The 19,142-nt window shown below is 34.5% G+C and overlaps 1 protein-coding gene across 1 annotated transcript; it reads left to right on the top strand.

Annotated features, from left to right (window-relative positions):
* The first annotated feature begins 8,154 nt into the window (after positions 1-8,154).
* Positions 8,155-18,858, top strand: LOC132553681 (uncharacterized). Its single transcript, XM_060217941.1, has 12 exons — positions 8,155-8,221; positions 10,118-10,138; positions 10,360-10,545; positions 10,903-11,124; positions 11,590-11,802; positions 13,214-13,387; positions 14,082-14,102; positions 15,703-15,968; positions 16,419-16,505; positions 16,986-17,372; positions 18,156-18,247; positions 18,675-18,858. Exons 1-12 carry the CDS (start codon positions 8,155-8,157, stop codon positions 18,856-18,858), a joined length of 1,920 nt encoding a protein of 639 aa, XP_060073924.1.
* The last annotated feature ends 284 nt before the right edge of the window (positions 18,859-19,142 follow it).

Here is a 19,142-nt window from a genome sequence, read left to right on the forward strand (position 1 = left end):
GTCAACATGAACGTTCCAACAGTCAAAACATCTGTAGCTTTGATAGCTATTAGAAGAGTGCCTAACATTGGGACGTCGGAAATGTTCCGAAAATGTTTATTTGTTCATATTGTATACAACTCAAATGTCCGACAAAGTCAATGTTTGCGTTAAATAAGTATATAGTTTTTTCATTGGCTCTACCACTTCATTTGGTCTTACATAACACGCTTTGTGTAAACTGCAAGAAAACAATTAATTTGATGAAACGGGAACTATTATCATCATAATATACAGATTCAAGTTATTTCTGCAGATATTCAATTACTCGTATATACCTAAATACATATGTATAATTGTCAACTAGAACATTAGTAAGTGTTAGACATAACAAAGAAATAACTTTTTAGCAGATTTGTATATAAATATAAAGCACACATTGACTCTATTTGTAAACTGTAGAATAACTTTTTGTATACGCATGCAGGCACGTTTCCTGTAATTATAGATATTTTATGGCAGAAAAATAGCAAGCGTTTACTTCCTGTTTGCATCTTGTATATGACACTCGGAGAAATTTAGTTTTTTTTTTTTTTTTTTTTTCGCCGACTGATGAGATGGAAATCATGGAATAATTATGTTAATATAACTTTTTTTCTATACCTGGAAGTACTATAGAACTCCAAAACGGCAGCCTCCTGTCAATATCTCAATTATAGGCAGTAATGAGTGACTGCTTTTATGGTTTATAAACAAAGTTTTTAATTCCTTGAACGTGTTCAGATTCTCCCGACATTACACGTTAGATTTTGTCTCGAGTCATGAAGTTCACCAACCATATCAATTGATTCTTTAAAAAATAAAACAATTAATCATGAGAGATTTGAGTATGATTCACGAAGTGCATTTTTATGATAAAAAATTCGAAAGTAAAATCAAACAACATGTTTCGTCACGGATTTTAGTGAGGTTGTTGTTAATTTGGGCACAGATCAAATCTATCGATATTTTTTCTTCCAAATTAAAATTGACCATAAAAAACCTCGGCTGTAATATTTTTATTATTTGTTATTTAAGCAATTTTACCGGCGTATTTTAAATTCCTAGGGTGAAGAATGTGTCTCTTCGCCAGGAGACACGACTATCTTAGTGAGATACAGTAAGATCATGTATGCTCATTGTAAAGAACCAGTGTACGGTCTCCTAAATGTAAGGAACTAGTGTACGGTCTACTCAATGGAAGGAGCTAGTGTACGGTCTACTCAAAGGATGGAGATAGTGAACGGTCTACTCAATGTAAGGAGATAGTGTATGGTCTACTCAATGTAAGGAGGTAGTATACTGTCTACTCTATGTAAGGAGCTTGTATACGGTATACTCAATATAAGGAGATAGTGTACGTCTACTCAGTGTAAGGAGCTAGTGTATGGTATACTCAATGTAAGGAGATAGTGTACGGTCTACTCAATGTAAGGAGCTAGTGTACGGTATACTCAATGTAAGGAGATAGTGTACGGTCTACACAATGTAAGGAGATAGTGTACGGTCTACTCAGTGTAAGGAGCTAGTGTATGGTATACTCAATGTAAGGAGATAGTGTACGGTCTACCCAGTGTTAATGTATGGTATACTCAATGTAAGGAGATAGTGTATGGTCTACGCAATGTAAGGAGATAATGTACGGTCTACTCAATGTAAGGAGCTAGTATACGGTCTACTCAATGTAAGGAGCTAGCATACGGTCTACTCAATGTAAGGAGCTAGTGTACGGTCTGCTCATAGTAAGGAGTTACTGTACGGTCTATATATTTAAGTCGTTCTTCAAGTAAGTGTATTAGAAGTTGCTACAATTATGTACAATGTTCTATAAATATTCATAATGCTTTACGAAAGACCCGAGATTTCTATCCTTCAATACATAAAGAATTAGAGACTGTAGAGTCAAATGATGAAGCAAATTGCACCATACACCTGTTTGATCTTCTATGTCTCGCCAAAGATATATGAGGGACCTAAACGTAAACTTTCAAAACATCAAAAGGAAAAGTTAGAGTCTAACAAGAGCAAGACAAATATAAAAGTAAAACAACTGACAGTCAAATTAACAATGAAGTCACACGGACATATATGTACGAAAATATTATGTCTGCTATTTCATTGAGAATTCCCGAAAAACAAGGCTATATAATACCAATAGATATGTTACTAGGTGAGCAGTATTGTCTATAAAAATGTAGCATGTTTCTGATGTTTTAAACGTTAACAAATGTTTGGTTTTAATTGATATTTATACTTTAACCTGAGTACATTTCTCGACAAAAAAAATCTTTAAAAATATATCCACTCTGTTGATTCAATTTGGATGAAATTTCATGAAATATCTTGACTTGACGGACTACTCCGAAGCACACAATTCAAGTCAGATATATGTTTGAATATTACGGATAACATAGCAGTATGAAAATCAGATTGTATAAGAGACGCACAAGGCAGTAGTACCTTCCTGCTTTAAAATGGATACAGTGACAAAACCTAGATGGGGATGTGTAATAGAACTGAACTGTCTATAGATTTTACAATATTCATATGTCTTATAATTTCAACTACATGTGTATAGATAATTACTAACAAATCAAAACAGGTTTATTCAGATATGACGTGTATAATTAATGTACAGGGAACTACTTCCTGGTTGGTTTTGCATTGAAGGCAATGCTTGTTCATATCGATAAAATAAACCATTAACACTATTTCACGTACAACATGTCCTTATTAACACAGAATAATTATTCTTTCATAATATTCGATAAGGTGATTGAATAATAAGTTCAGGATTGAGTTTGGTGTAAAGATATATCATAACGGTATACGTTATTTCAATTATTCGTGTTATGTTTAAATGTATGCATAAACATTGTGATCTAAGTGTTCGTATCACATGATTAGACAGTTTTCTACTGTTATCATGTCGAGAATTTCCAGTTATACTATCCGTACAACTTCCAAACGTGGTGGTGTTGTGGTAATGTTATGGTTAGTAAGTTATTAGTAGTAGTAGTACGTAGTTTAAATCAATACTTTAGACTTTTTTCATTGATACGTGTAATCGCAGGTCAGCCATGTATCTATACTGAAAATATAAAGAAACGCAGGGTAATATTTATTCCGATATTTTGAAAACGCGTGTTCCAAATAAAGCGAAACTTTCTGGATTGAGTAATTAGGTCATATTACACCTTGTCATGTATCGAAAATTTAGTCACGGTACAGTGCTCAGCTCTGGTAAATGGAGGAAGGAAAAAACAAGAATCTCGTGCACCGTGTTGTTCTGGTCTCATGCAGCGTTGGTCAAGTCACTCTTCGTTAGTCTTTATACAGACCAACTGCTTCCCTAAAATTAATTGAGAATTTGATTCGTAAGAATGGCACGACTCACAGAAGTTCATAGGGGTCAGGCCATTCAGTTGCTAATGCAAGGACAGCTGCAAAATCAGGTTGCTAGGCACTTTGGTGTTAATGTTTCCACCATAGAACGTCTTGTAAGACGTCTTCGGGAAACTTGGCGATTGGCCGATCGACCTAGGTCAGGACGTCCGCGCGTAACGTCACGACGTCAGGATCGCTATATCGTCGTCTCTCATGTGCGTAATCGGCGCCTTACTGCCTTTGGGAGTGCACTTAATGTTCGTGGAAATCATGGGCGTCCTATAAGTTCAAAAACTGTAAGGAATCGATTACGAGAAGTTGGTGTAAGAGCACGTCGCCCCTACGTAGGTCCACACCTTACCCCTGTTCGACGTCAGCGTCGTATAGCCTGGGTCGCTGCACATGCTCCGCGACGGTTTCCACTGAGACAGTGGAGACAAGTTTTCTTCAAGGACGAGTCTCGATTCTGTCTTTATCGATCTGACGGCTGTCAACGTGTCTACCGACGTCGTGGCGAACGTTTTACGGACGCTTGCGTTGGAGAGACGGAAAGGTTTGGGGGCGGTTCAGTAATGGTGTGGTGAGGAATCTCACACGGGTTAAAATCACAATTGGTTGTTATTGATGGCAATTTAACAGCAGCTAAGTATAGAGATGAGATCCTCCGACCCCATGTTATCCCTTTCTTACAGCAGCATAATCTAACCCTCCAGCAGGATAATGCTAGGCCCACGTAGCAAGGATTTGCCAAGTCTTTCTGGCCAACAACAACATTCAACCACTAGATTGGCCGCCATATAGCCCTGATTTGTCCCCGATCGAGCATCTTTGGGACTAGTTGGATAAACAGGTTCGAAAGCGCCAGCCACCCCCTGCTACTCAAGAGCAGTTGACCAGAGCTCTGATTGAAGAGTGGGACAACATCCCCATAAAACGGATTAACGCTCTCATGAACTCTATGACCAGAAGAATAAGGGCCGTGACCACCGCAAACGGCAGACACACAAGATATTGATGACTCAGTTCAATTTCAAAATCCTATGGGTCCATTCAATTTAATCGTTAGTACCTCTAAACCAATTGTCAGATTCAAAATAAAGACTTTGGACATTTTTAAACCTTAATTTATCTGTAAGTATACAAAATTTCGTTTTAAATTAAGCCCGATATCATACTTAATTTCTGGTTTAAAGTTCACCCTGCGTTTCTTTATCCTTTTAGTATATATATCAAATGACTGATGCGACGTGAGATTGATTATATAAGGCAGTCTATATAATTTCAAAAACTGAGAATATTTTAGATCAGATAGAAATAATGTCATTTGTTATACTGTTCATACATTAAATCAATAATAATATCATGGTATTCATGTATTTCGGTACTCTAACACTATGTAAATGTCAAGAAAATGATTCGTTGACTATGGGCACCTCGGCAGTTGTAAGGAATGGTAAGTAACAGCCGAGCATTCCGAATAGGTGATTTGATATTGTGTCAGTATCTCTAATAAATCAGGTTTATTTAAACAAATTAAATTCCAATTTTTAAATCATTTGAACGCATTTGTATGCAATTGATGTGGTCTGATATAAGTGTTGATACCACATATGACTTCCTGTTTGGCGTTGTATTTACCATGCTTTTTATCGATATCAAGGTGATTTCATATTTCAAAGTCTACACCTCAAATACACTTATGTCAATATTGGCATTTTAAATGCAAAATTTTGTCACGTGATGAACAGTGTAGAATTTAATGCGCAATACGTAGACACATTATCGATACTCTCTTTATTCAAACTAACATTTATGTATCCTTATATGTACTCAGCACTCAAGGTGATGTGAATATAATTATCCCAGCGAGGGACGATCACTTCTGAATTGTCTATTCCCATTGTGGGTTACTATCTTATTACTTTTTTGATATCTCTAGTTAACGTGAGTAGGACTTATATTAATATTGTTTTTAGAAGTTTCATTATTGAATAACAAAATCGAGATATTGAATCTTTGACAAGCTTCGCATTCCATATCAAATCGAAACTAGTCAACAAGGCAATGACGTGAGATTAATATGGACAGAAATGTTATTTGAAAATTTCATTATGTATTACATAAAATAATTTTACTGGTGCAGATTTTAATATCATAATGACATTTCGTACTAACAACACGTGATTTAACCATGTGAATAACAACTAATCAATCGACACTATCGTTGTATACAAACTATTTTTAATTACAATTTGAATTTGTATAGACGTTTGGTCACCTGATTCATTGTAATGGAAAATAGTGCAAAACTGAACTTCCTGGTTAGGTGTTTGGTAAGACGCAGTTTGTAAGTAACATGGCGAGATCAGAGATGAAGATGCAAGCCCTTCTGGGTATTTTTGTGGCCCTTGCATGTCTTTGTATGCCCATGGAAGCGTGGTCAGGGTAAGAATATCTTTTCTTTTTGACAAAAATTTTGAAAAGCTGTAAGTCTATTGTTTCCGTTTTTGTGATTTGTGGTAATTGTTTCTTGTCTATTAAATAAGAAAAGAAAGTCAATTATTTTGTAAATTTGCTTTATCAATGAAGTCCAAAGTGAATCACTTTCATAAAAGTAACGGTGCATTACTATCAGAATCGTAAATCATTGATTAATAGTTACTTGGGAATCATTCGTTTTCTTAACTGGACGCAAATAAGATGAAATACGTTGAGTGTATCCGATGAAGTGGTATTTGCCTGAATACCTTGTAAGCCATGCAATTGATGTTTTTTTAATCACTACACGTCGCAAAATATAAAAATGGTTTAGTTGATCGGGAAATGTAGTTATTTTGGTATTCTTAGGAGAGATCTGGTTATGTTTATATTATATGAAATCTATCAGATGTTATTGAAAGTATGAAAAGATTCTTAACCAATAACTGACACTGCGTTATTCAGAACAAAGTTTTATCTTTGTTAGTCATAATAAGTACTCCAACAAATTTTCTCACTTACAACTACCTTAGTTAACAACAATATTCGAGCACCAATATAACTTAATCTTATGAGAGGAAGTTAAGAAAAAAACCTAGGTATAATATGTCAGGTAATTAATTTCAACCGTACTTATAAAATTAACAAGTACGTTATAGCAATTTATAATGGTGTCTGATTTTCATGTAGTGTTTTATTTGATGGTTACACCAGATAAAGCGGACCTTATTAAATACTGCGTATAACGGTAGACCTTTAATTATGAAAACGTTCTGTTATCAACATACTATAACCAAACAGCAATCAGGAAGTCAAAATAATGTCAAATCATTCACAGGTGAGTAAATCTATTGATCTTTTTCATTCATTTACGTAAGAAATACTTCAGTAATTGATTTTAGTTTCTTAAAAAAGAACCACGATTGATTCTGATTTGAAAATCCTCCGATTAGGTGCAACTAATGTATTCCTGCAGGTTTTAATGATTCATGCACTCGCGTGATTAATATTGGGACATTTATACTTACAAAACTGATGGTTAAGTATCAAACAGACATTAAAACTTACAAAACAAACATATAAATATCTTTTAAATAAAGAATCTGAAAATGCAACCCTTACATAAGTATTCACAAACGCGACCTGATTTTTTTTCAACGAAAGCAATATGATTTTCCTTATGAGCTATAATTCAATCGTGTTTCGGGACATTTTCATCATGTTGGTAGTGTCAGTATAATAGAAGCTCTTATAACAGAGCCAATAGATCAGTTAAATGTGACGTGTCCCTGACTACATGGAAACCTTCATCTGACAAATGGCCAGTGTGAAACGTACTAGCAATACGTAATTAGTGTACGAAATAATAAGGAATCGATTAAATCCCGTTTTAGTCTGCACTACAATCCTATGTACACCAAGATCGAAAATGTTGTGACGAGATGGCAAACAGATTATAGAATATCACAGAAAAATTACACAAAAAGAGTAGTTTCTGCTATCCTTTGTTTAACACTCGGTCACAGATGTGCGAGTCTGCGGCCTGAAAACTGTGGACAGAAAATTCAGACGGCTGACTAAGGAGGTCATATAGATACCACGCAGCTTATTCCTATGTAGCCTCCGTCCATTGTGCCTTTATGCTTTTTGGCATATTACAAGCGGCCATCTGGGATTGTGACAACGAACGTATCTAGGCCATGGCAATGCACTGTCTTTCTGCAAAAAAGAAATCAGTCATATGGACTACAAAATGTAGTCTAACGTTGCGTAGCATAAACTGAATGAAGTTGATTTTGATTCTTTCCGAGTGATGTATACAGTATGAATCACACAATCAATTTGATGCAAATATTAAGAAAATTTTAAAATCTTAATTGAAATCACGAAATATAACAATTTTTATATAGTTGTCAAGACTAGAAGCGTTATATTGACGTACCATCCAGTTCCATTTCACTGAAAAGCTAGCCATAATTGTGATTCCTTTGCTTTGTGACAGCTTCGAGAGGAATAAATAACCTTTGTTCACCTGGGGAACGCTCAATGATACTAAGACAAAATTGAGCTGATATGAAGAGAGATATTGGAAAGAAAAATATCTTAATGATTATCAGATACAAATATACCGAATCTAGCTATCCCGCACAATCATGCAATTTGGGTAGCATGTTTAACTCTAGGAAATGATTGATGAAACGGCCAATGATCCATGTTCACTATCTTTGACTGTTGCGACGACAAACAAACAAAGTTAACGTGTTAACAACCATGGCCATGTTGGGATGGCCAGTTGACCATCAGAGGAAAATCGTAAAGGTATCGCCTGCTGCAACAGGTACAGTCGATATCTTTGATTTCTTCATAGACAAGGAAACTACATGCATCTGCCTGTACGTACTTTTTATCGACCTTTACGATAGCTTGTAACTGGATATAACAGCCTCTTTTAAACTGATTACCACAATGGCCACCTAGAAGTAAATATCTGAGGGACCGTCACCGAAGCTCCCGATTCTGTAGAGGTACAACAATTAGTCATCTCCTTTGACGTCCAGAAAGATACAGCAAGTTCATCCCTATGCGCAATAGATATCATCATTAATATATTATAAATTGCGTATGGTGAAAAAAACTTCAAAGTGATCTAATCTACAAAGGAATATTTAGACATTCTCCCCCCAAGTTTCACCAAAGAGGCACAACAAAGCAGTTGATATTGTGAATAAGTAGAATTTACATATGGAATTATGAAGATGTTTAGAACAATCTTTCTATTTTAGTATTTATCAAGATGAAGTCAAAATACGGCTGTTTTGTTGGAAATTTTCGCATTGATATGTTCAAACATAGATGAAATGAACGTTCATATAAATTTGTACTTCTGACTGCTAGGCCGAGTTCGTACCTCATCAATATTTAAACCATTTTTAATGCAGAAATGAAGAAATCAGTTTTGATATCGTTATTGAGCAAACAAACTGAACGGTTTGCGACTCGTGTAAAACTTCGTTAACACTGACAATAACAGAGACATATCCAACTGTCCAAAATTACTGATTATCTATTAGTCATCTCTGTCATGTACAGTTTTATTTTAAGTTCTAACCTGAAATATACAAGCGAATCAAAAACTACATCAATCTCACCAATACCCAACCTTTGTACATCGGGAAAAGTCTGTTGTTGATATTTGGCACGATATCACTGAAATCAACATTTAACTTAACGTATTTTTGTTTTAGGAATTTCTGCTCAAAGATAAAGAGCTATTCCAGGGCAGTCGAGTCGTGTACTAGTGGATGGAGAGGAAGAAGATGTCACACCAGATATGCTACCACTTATTATACACAGAATTTCTGCTGCGACGGATGGGATGAAACTGCACCAGGCAACCAACAATGCTTGAAACGTGCGTATTATTGATCAATGTATGCATGCATTACTTTCCCACACTTTTGTTTATCTACCAATGCTTTGGGTTTTTTTTTAGCGATTTGATTTGAGCTGATCATAAGGTTTCATCATGCGAAAAGTTGAGAAAGGGAGACAGGATGGCATGTAGCTAAAAGTATAAGCTTTCATATGCACAGTTTCGTCAGTGTGATCATGTTTGTTTATAAAGTATTTTTGGGTAGGAACGGAGAAATATGTAACCAATATAGCAGATATGAAGTAATCATTTCAGTGAGATGAAAAAAAATTGTAACATGCATTATTTCGGTAAACTGACAGTTTTAGTTTAAGTGTTATAATTCAATCAAATATCAATCTAATTACTCAGCGATTAAATGTTTAGTATGCTAACAAGCCTTTCGATTTGCTTGTCTACTTTTTATCGTAACGTTACAACCCTAAAGACCCTTTTTGAAACTGTTTAGATTTATAAAATTCTGGTTTATATGAAAGATGTTGGTCTTTATTATAGAATATGACTCACCATTTTAATCTTTTGTGATAATATAACCATTTCAGATTTTTAGCATTTGTCTTTTACCTTTTGCTTTCCTTGTTGTTATGTCCTCTTTGAATCGCAGTATTATGTGTTGACGGGCTGTTAAGATAGTAATAAATAAGTAAATTGGAGATTTCAGCACTAAGGGAGAGCATGCTGATAACAAAATATGTCTTGTATTTAAATTGATGATTACTGCGTGTTAATTTCTGATATATTAATTTATTGATCAGTCGATTTGCTGTTTTAAATAAGTTTTATAAATGTTTTTGTTTACAGGTATTCCACTGCAACACAACAGTAAGTACGACCATTGATTATTTACAGAATGTAATGCAGTAGTGACCTGGATGTAACAGGAACACTGAAACAAAATAGCTAATATGATTCATAATAATAAAAATACGTTTGACCTCAATAGGTCATATTAGCCTTTTTACGAAGTATATTTACCAGCAGAATTCATATATGTACAGAAATTTGGAAACCTTTATCTAATCATTGCTTTTATTTTCCATCAGTTGTCGGGTCATATAACGAAGTCCCTAACTTGGCGTGGAGAAGTCTTTCTTCGAAAGAAGAAGTAATAGATGACAAAACACTGTCGAGTATGTTATTCACAGCGGGAGAATCATTCGATATTGTGAGTTCACCGGTAGACGCAGAGACAATCAGTTGTGGAGCAAAACGCAAAATTTGGATGAATGGTAAGTATTGACGTATTAAAACCAATTGTTTTCATAGATATGATGCAACACATTGACCTTGCAGAACAAAACGAGTTATTATTTAATTCCAGAAGTATTTTATAACGACTTTGCACAGTGTTGAGGCAAACAATCAATAGGTCATTCACTGGAATTCACTTCCGAGTATGTCCACCTGCTATCCGTCATGAACGGTTTGTTTTATACCGTTTTTTAAGTGATACAAAAAGCATGAACATTAAAATCTCGTTTATTAAAAACCAGTGTGATATATGCTGCGTGTATCATCACCTCATTGACTTCAGGAATGTTATAAAGACCTATATATTAATCTCGTCTTGTGTGGTTAGATATAAGCTACTCGATTGCATAAGCTTTGTCTTTCAGACACCTTGCCAGAAGCAGATGGTTTATATCACTGGAAAGATGTGTGTATCACAGACGCAGAAACAAATGATCCTTGTAAAGATACGTTCGCAATTGAGGTCCATAATGGCGGGAATTTTCGAGTTTACGCGTTAGAATTACTCAGAAGAGACCAATACGGACTAGAAAATGACACTGTCGCCTACTGTTTTGGTAAATACTACAACCTAAATACAGATATAGATGTCGGATTTCAGAAGTTTCATGATCTTTTTTCAACACGTAAAATGAGCTTCGTATTCGATATACATGTAGTTAAATATAATGGAATTTGTATCCCGAAATATATACATCAGTACTAATGAGATGATATTCTGTGGTAAATTAAATCGCTCGGCCAATAAATATTATAAACACTCTACAAGAGGAGAGGCGTGTTGTATAGTAGAAACAATATTATATGATATATATTAACTTGGTTTTGTATGTGTATTGTTTAAATATTATCGAGTTGGTATCCCGACTTGTACAAATTGGTGCTTATTAAATTATGTCCTCTTGTCCATTGAATCACATGACCATGGAATCCTAGAAACATTGTTTTCCCTTAAAATCGCATTTTTAAAGTTCACATCATGCAACTTATTCTAAAATTAAGAGGACTTTATTTGTTTGCAGATCTATCGATACCTGGTGATCCCTGTTCAGATTGGACCCCGCCTGTACTTCCCGGCCTAGAGTACCATCGACCTGTTAACACTTACGTTACACAGACTGATGACAGCCTGGTTCATAACTGGTATAGTGCTAAACCATACCAGATGGTTACAGAGAGTCCGGATTTAGACCTAACAAATCGATGTGGGGCAAACTCTCAAATGTGGATGAATGGTAACGTACATTTTTGTACATTATTTCTTATGTTTCAGTTCGTCATTGTAAGAAAAACAGCTAACTTACTTAATCATTGTTTACAAATTATTTACATTGTTTACAGGTTCCTTGTAATAAAAATAAAATTTTAGCTAGCCCATATTTTTTAAACATATATTTATTCCCTATCCATTGATATATCTCGACTGCTTGTTATCAAATATCCATAAACATTTGAAAGTCAATATTCCGTGATTAATGTAACGTAAGTTGGTTCACGTGGTTATGATTTTATATACGATGTATACGTGTACCATAACTGCATGAACCCCATTATCAATGCCATAACGCCCATTACATTAAATGTTATGAGCTTGCATGTAATAACACCTGAAGATTAGCGTTGCTTTAATGATGACATCATAAATGCATGACATCATATGCTTTTTGACTTCATCAAAGACAGGGATACAGAATAGGACAATGACAGATGTACTTCCAAAAGAATCCTAAATATGTTTTTTCATGAAATAAAGAATAAAACTCCTTTCCTTATCATATGATATCTAGGTCATCTTAACGAGCCTCCAAGTCGGAAAAATCTAATTTCATCAACCCCGTATAAAATGAAATGGATATTCATATATTCATCATATTAAAAAACATCATTTTTAAGTCCGAGCATAGCTATTAGTCCTTAGCCGGTCAAACCGAAGGGGACTATAGTGTTTGTCTTAGTCCGTCTGTCTGTCCGGATGGTTTCCAGATGATATCTGAATAACTGATGATCGATTAGATTGAACTTCTTACAATGTTAGTTTAGTAGGAGACCTATTGTGCGTTTGTGTTTGGGGTCAAAAGGTTCACTACAAAGGTCACTGTTGCTAAAAATAGAATTTTGGTTTTCAGATGAAAACTTGAGGTAGGGATGACCGAGTTGGTTGAAACTTGATAAAATATTAGTTTGGTAGGAGACCTTGTTTGGGATTGTGTTTGTGGTCAAAAGGTCAAGCATAAAGGCTACTTTTATCAAAGATAGATTTTTTTCCAGATAATAACTCAATAATTAATTCACATTAGTTTCCATGGTGACAACTTCTGTAAAGAAGAATGTACTTTTATCAGTAATGTATTTCTGATCAATACTATTGGATGCAAACATACTTATGAATGAATTCCACTTACAATAATATTTAGTTACATACTAGTTCCGATGCTATGTTCCAGTCAAGGTCTTTGAAAATTTGCTTCAAAAATGCTAATTATGAATGTTGTTTTCGCTAACTATGAACTACAGAAATCCGGCCTTACATTTAAAATCCTATTATTATCACTTCGTGTTGCTATGATGTAATTTGTTCATTTTATCATTTGAGTTAACCTTTGTTTACAATCATGTACTTGTGTTTTTTGCATACATTTGATGAAGACTCTCTACCGGAAGCGGATGGAAAACATCATATTCGGAAACTTTGTGTCACAGATTTTGCGACGTCAAGAACATGTGCTGACAGTATTCATTACACTTTTATCAAGAATTGTGGGAGACATTATGTGTATTTCCTTACCAGTTCTCCAAAACATGACAGTGCATACTGCTTTGGTAAGTATATTTTATCATATGTTCATGTTTTTGGACATAAATATTTCCCACTGAATTTAATTGCGTTGGAAGGTTTCTATAAAACGAATTTTAAAAACTAACACTAACAACGAAAAAAGTAAAAAAGTAAAAAAAATACAGAAATAAACACATATCTGATATTGGTCAGGTAATTTAACATCCAGTAGATTTAGACGTTGCTATTTCAAAACAGCATCACATGTTTGATACTTTTTTATAAACAATAGCGTCATAAACGTGTATGTGTACGTTATATATTTCTTAGATCAAATCTTAGTAATAAACTCGGGGAAAGTCTAAATCAAACAACGTAATATCTTCCTTTTATATTTCCCCTGCCAGATCACACATTTTGACAAAAACTGTATTAATGCCTCGATTCAAGCGTGTCATTAATCATACCAACTTTAAAATCATATATATATATTCGTGAAATGTATAACGCTGTCGGTAGCGCAAAATGCGGAAAACCTTCATTCTTTTATCTTAACTTGAAACTTACAAATACAATAAAATATGCAAATATTATAACGGTTAGTAAGATGCTCACCAGTATACCGGTATACTTGTTAAACAAATGTCTACGCTCTTTTGCTGTTGAATCATGTCGTTAATAATTTGCTATTATTTCATTGCACATACTTTCATGTTACATTCTCTTAATTTTTTATAGATATCCCCTCGGTTTCTGGTGGTAAGTACACAAAACATATATCTCTTCTCTATTATTCCCTGTGGTTTTTACTGACATAAAGACTTGATTCATACCATAATTTTACACCAAGTGTTCATAATCTTATTCATCAAGTGTTGCCTTCAGAAAAGAAAATTACAAATCACACAAGAGAATAACACCTTTCAATATAACTTCATAACTAGAGCCGAATATAGAATAACTGCATCAAATATTTGTATGGTTCTTTAGTGATGTTTAAGGTATTAATGTTGAAAGAGGGAATTATTTCACAATGTTTATCTGACCACCATTCAAACCTTGAGAATACATTCTCTAAATGTTCTTCTACGTCACCAGTTAATCTTAATTATGATTCCGTCGATACTTTCATTCTTGCTTTTGGATGTATACTCAGTTGCATGTTACATGTAAGACTGGTGACTATATCCAAACTATTACCTCTTGTTGCACTTAATCAGATATTCATCCAGTAGCGTCATACGTTCCCTGATGGTATGAATATATATGCCAAGAACACAAAACAGATATTTTCATATTGTTTCTATGAAATAGAATATAATGGAAATGGAAAATAATGGGAAATGAGAGGAACAAAACTAGATGCTTGGGTAATGTTGTGGTAATACCCTCGCCACTCACCTAGACGACCAGGGTTTGTTTTCCGGAACGGACGGTACGGGTCATCTTAGGCACTTCCATCCGGGATTAATATAGATTGGAAAAACTTGTTTCGAAACTATAGTAAAATAAGTGAAGTTTAATTATGACAAATTCTTATTTTGAACTAGCTGACATTGTCCGCAATTTCAGGAGTACCTGTGCAAATCTCTTGTTTGTCCATATTTTGCCTTAGTTACATGGAATTGGAGTTTGAATTATGTTGATGTTGCCACGTTGGTATTTTCCTGATGAATTTGAGGGCGTGATACTTTTTGATTTGGCACATGACAGATAATTTCAATCAACCCTTCCAGAATCTCGACTTACATCATTTATTCTAGCTCTGGAGTTCGAATTACGATGTTGCTATCCCTTGATGACATTGCATGATCTGCATATTCTTATATAAATCAATTCTATATCGATTCTAAGTACATATCGGTAAGAAAATAACGTTCAACTACATACTAATTTTCTTTCTGGATTTGACGGGAAATAATTTGATACACTTTTTGTTTCATTGCTTATTCGACTGGTTCCTAAGACGCAATATATATGGTTTCAATTTCACACTCCCCTGACACAGATCAAACGAGTGGAAGCATCTTATTTTCATTTCGTCGAACATGTGATGAAATTAGATTTTAAAAAGTCATGGCAAGATTTCATAAACTATATTGGAAATGAAACCAATCCAAAAGCCTATTCGTTGAATTATTCATTTTGTTCATGTAAATTTTTCTATTGATCACTCTGGAAATAATGTAGAAATCGTACTTTTATTGAGGTCATATATCTCATTACAACGTCTTCACCATAAATACAAATGGGTAACAATTGATTGTCATCTGACGTCATAACATATTCATTCGTAACTTCGTCACATATATAAACTAAAACGGTTAAGACATGTAAGACATGTATGCATCTTTATTAGATCCAGCTCCAGATTTTACGCCAAGCAATGTGCAGATCAAGACAAGTCTGAAGTGGATTCCTTACGGTCTAACTTCCTTTAATGAGATGCCTAACCTGCAGTTTCATTGTTCTTTCGATGAGAATAACGAAACAGATTTGTTCTACAGCGTGTACTTCTACGTGAACGGCGATTATCTTGACACTGATATCATTATCCAGGATCCCTCTTATGCATTTGTTACTGATCTGCAACTCCAATTTCTCGGATATGCTGCTGGAATAACGGTGAGATGTCATGGAGTAAACTTAAGTTTCATGCTCCACATTCTATTTGTTTATATTCCTTAATTACCCATTCTGTGTAACCACAGTAATACAAATCATGAGTAAATTAAAACCACATTTTTTGTGTCCTTGCCTCAAATGATCATTATCATTTGTTTTTATTCCTGTAAGATATGTGTGTAAACGTTAACACTTCGAATGAAATTGTTGAAATCCCGATATCACAAGTGACTAGGAAGCGGTAAGCTGACAATAGTGTATTACATTGTCATCTCAACATGGCAGTAGTGTCATCCTGTCAGTATTACTTGCGTCGTCACAGGAAATTATTGATGGAGTGAATATTCCTTATTGTCTTATTAATATAACCTTTCGACACACAGCATAAAGGTTATATCAAATAGTTTATCTCACTGGCAACAACAATCTAAGACGTTGTTTACTCTAAAGATTTCCTGCCATGTCGGAGCTAGATCATCAAGGGATGGCAGCACAGGTATAACAACGAAAAGTCCAGGATTCTACGCTGGTATCAAGGTAGCTCTGCATACAATCAATACAACATTATGTTATCTATATCCTTTTCCCGAATATCATATTGTTAATCGTAACGGTTCTCAACCATTTGAGAATGTGACAATACTAAATTTGATTAGCTAAGATTCACAAAGTCGTCTTATTTAGAAGTTTTTGGATGTAGTGATATGTACATTTTCCAAATAAATATTTAAACTTAAACTTTATATGTTATAATAAATGACGATTAGTTGTAACATTGTAAAATAAATAAAAGATGTTTATTCCCAAAATAAACTTGGATGATGAGATGAAGTAACTAATACTAGTAATACTGTGTTCGGTCGGGATTGGATAATACCTAAAAATAGATTTTATTAACGTTTTTTAGTTATCTTTATTTTTTAATTTTATACTTGGTTCTGATTTCTGTTAAGAATTTACATTTTTTTCATCCGGGTTTCATGATTCCATTTTTTTTTATTTCTAATGCTATATTAGATGCTGAATTCTTCCATTGATGTTAAGCGTGGAGAAAAGGGAGTTGTGAGTTTTTACCCCACCATTCCGTACGGTTGCGTGAAACATTCGACAAATCCTGAATCTACCTGTCAACTGACACTTTATATATCAAGCGACGCAGCAAATAACATTTGTGACAGCAACAGCATTCAACATCAATGTACGGTAGAAGTGGCAGGTGTGACAAAGGACAACTACAACAGTGCATCACCTTGGACATCGGAAACAAACTATGAGTTTGAAATTGCAACATCAGAAAGCAAACAGGGTTCCTATTACTTAGCCAATTCGAAATTCGTACTGAAGTTACAAACCAAAAACCCTAGTCACCAGTTTTGGAAGAATATTGAATCTGAGACAGTCACAGTAAGTATAGTTATAAAGAGAGATTCAACTTAATCTCATCTTTTTCAAGCTTACCTTTAAACCGTATATATATTTTCTGGCTTTACTAGGTGATCAGCTCAATAAGGCGTTTGAGTCTGCTAGTAGCCATCATTACTCTGAATTTGAAGTTTGTACTCCCACCTATGGCTGTGCATGTAAACAAATCAATCTTGAAGTCATTATCTAATATCCAAAATCAATTATTTAATTTTTACTTGGTGATGTAGCAAAATTCGGTACCAAGCAGCACTGAGTCCCATAGGGTTGTTAAGACACATTTCATTTGATTTGGTGCTATTAATGTTTCTTATCTTAAAGCTGTGTTGTAAGGCGCTATTGACTTGTCTTTTGTACAATCTTAAACATTACTAAGATGAAAAATCTTAATGTGGAAATTCCTTTCTCAATCAACGAAAACAAAGGGAGAACAACTTAAAAGTAAATATCCTTAAGCGATATCTGTGCTCAAGAATTCTTTGTTTGTTTACTCTTCATGTTAGATAATAATTTTCCGATGTAACAGTAAAATTATCCTTGCGACACATTTCAGTCTCTGTTCAGATTAAATCGAGAAAATCTACATGACTTTTAAAGCTTTAGTCAGTAACAGTTAGTATTGTGACGGTATGAGAAATATACCGTAACGTTTATACTTTGGGAGAACTAAACAAGACAGGTTACAGATCTGAATCCAGATTTTAGATTGTATAGACTACGCTCATTAGATCTCAAATGATAAGATTCCATTATGATTTTTTTAAGATCAATGTTTCTGATACAGAAGGAGCTGAGATCTGGCAGGGCAAGGTATGCTCTGTCCATTGTGATCCCCATCATTTAACATTCGATGGATTGTAAGTCTTGATTACATATGTTTTATGTTGTTTTGTTTTAACTTGTTTAACACATGCTATACAAATTGCAGTTTGAGTAATATGATGCATATACTGCCACCTTCTATTTTACGTTCATGTCGACTCGTCTATATTCATAATCCATACATTTTCACAGTTATATTAGCCACAGAACCTTAATTCGAGCGTGGTCAAAATATGAACAAAAGTAAAAATAAAAATAACCAAGTAAAAGAAAAAACCCACTGAGACACAGGAATAACATGTAGTCTTAAGTCCTAGATCAATTCTGCAATCATTTTCCAACTCATAGCATCAGGTATATGAAACACGATATCTTCTGTGAAATGTATATTATATAAGTATATCCTGAGGTAGTAACATACAGTATGTATAAACAATTTTACTTACATGCATTGTGTTGTAGGAGATTTGAACTTCAGAAACGGGGTCGTTTTTTATTGATGAAAACTGAGGATCCCCCAATGCAGGTACATCTTAGTTATGCGGTCACTGACGTGTGGTTAGATCAAGACTGTGTACGGGACAAAGTCTTAGGAAATCCTTTTGCAATCCCCTATTGTCCAACGTCTTGCATCGCAAACTTTTAACATTTTGACTTATTCTGGATAATTTAAGAACCGATTTCAATCACATTTTCATAAACGCCTTTCATAGCTAGATGCGCACCAAAATTAAAAATCACATGGTTCCCAACCCCCAGAGGCTGATTAGCGGGTCCATTTTTTTTCAAACTGATTGAATTTTCAAAAGTCGTCCTCTCAATAGCCAGATAAAGTAGAACCAAATACTCTGGATGGATGGAAGTTTCATATGCTGCTTAACCATTATTGTAAATTTCAATATCCTAGGGTCTCACATTTTCTCCTCAGGA

Source organism: Ylistrum balloti, unplaced genomic scaffold (genome assembly GCF_031769215.1).
Source record: "Ylistrum balloti isolate Yb309-2 unplaced genomic scaffold, AGI_CSIRO_Ybal_v1 Utg370344, whole genome shotgun sequence".
Lineage (NCBI taxonomy): Eukaryota > Metazoa > Mollusca > Bivalvia > Pectinida > Pectinidae > Ylistrum > Ylistrum balloti.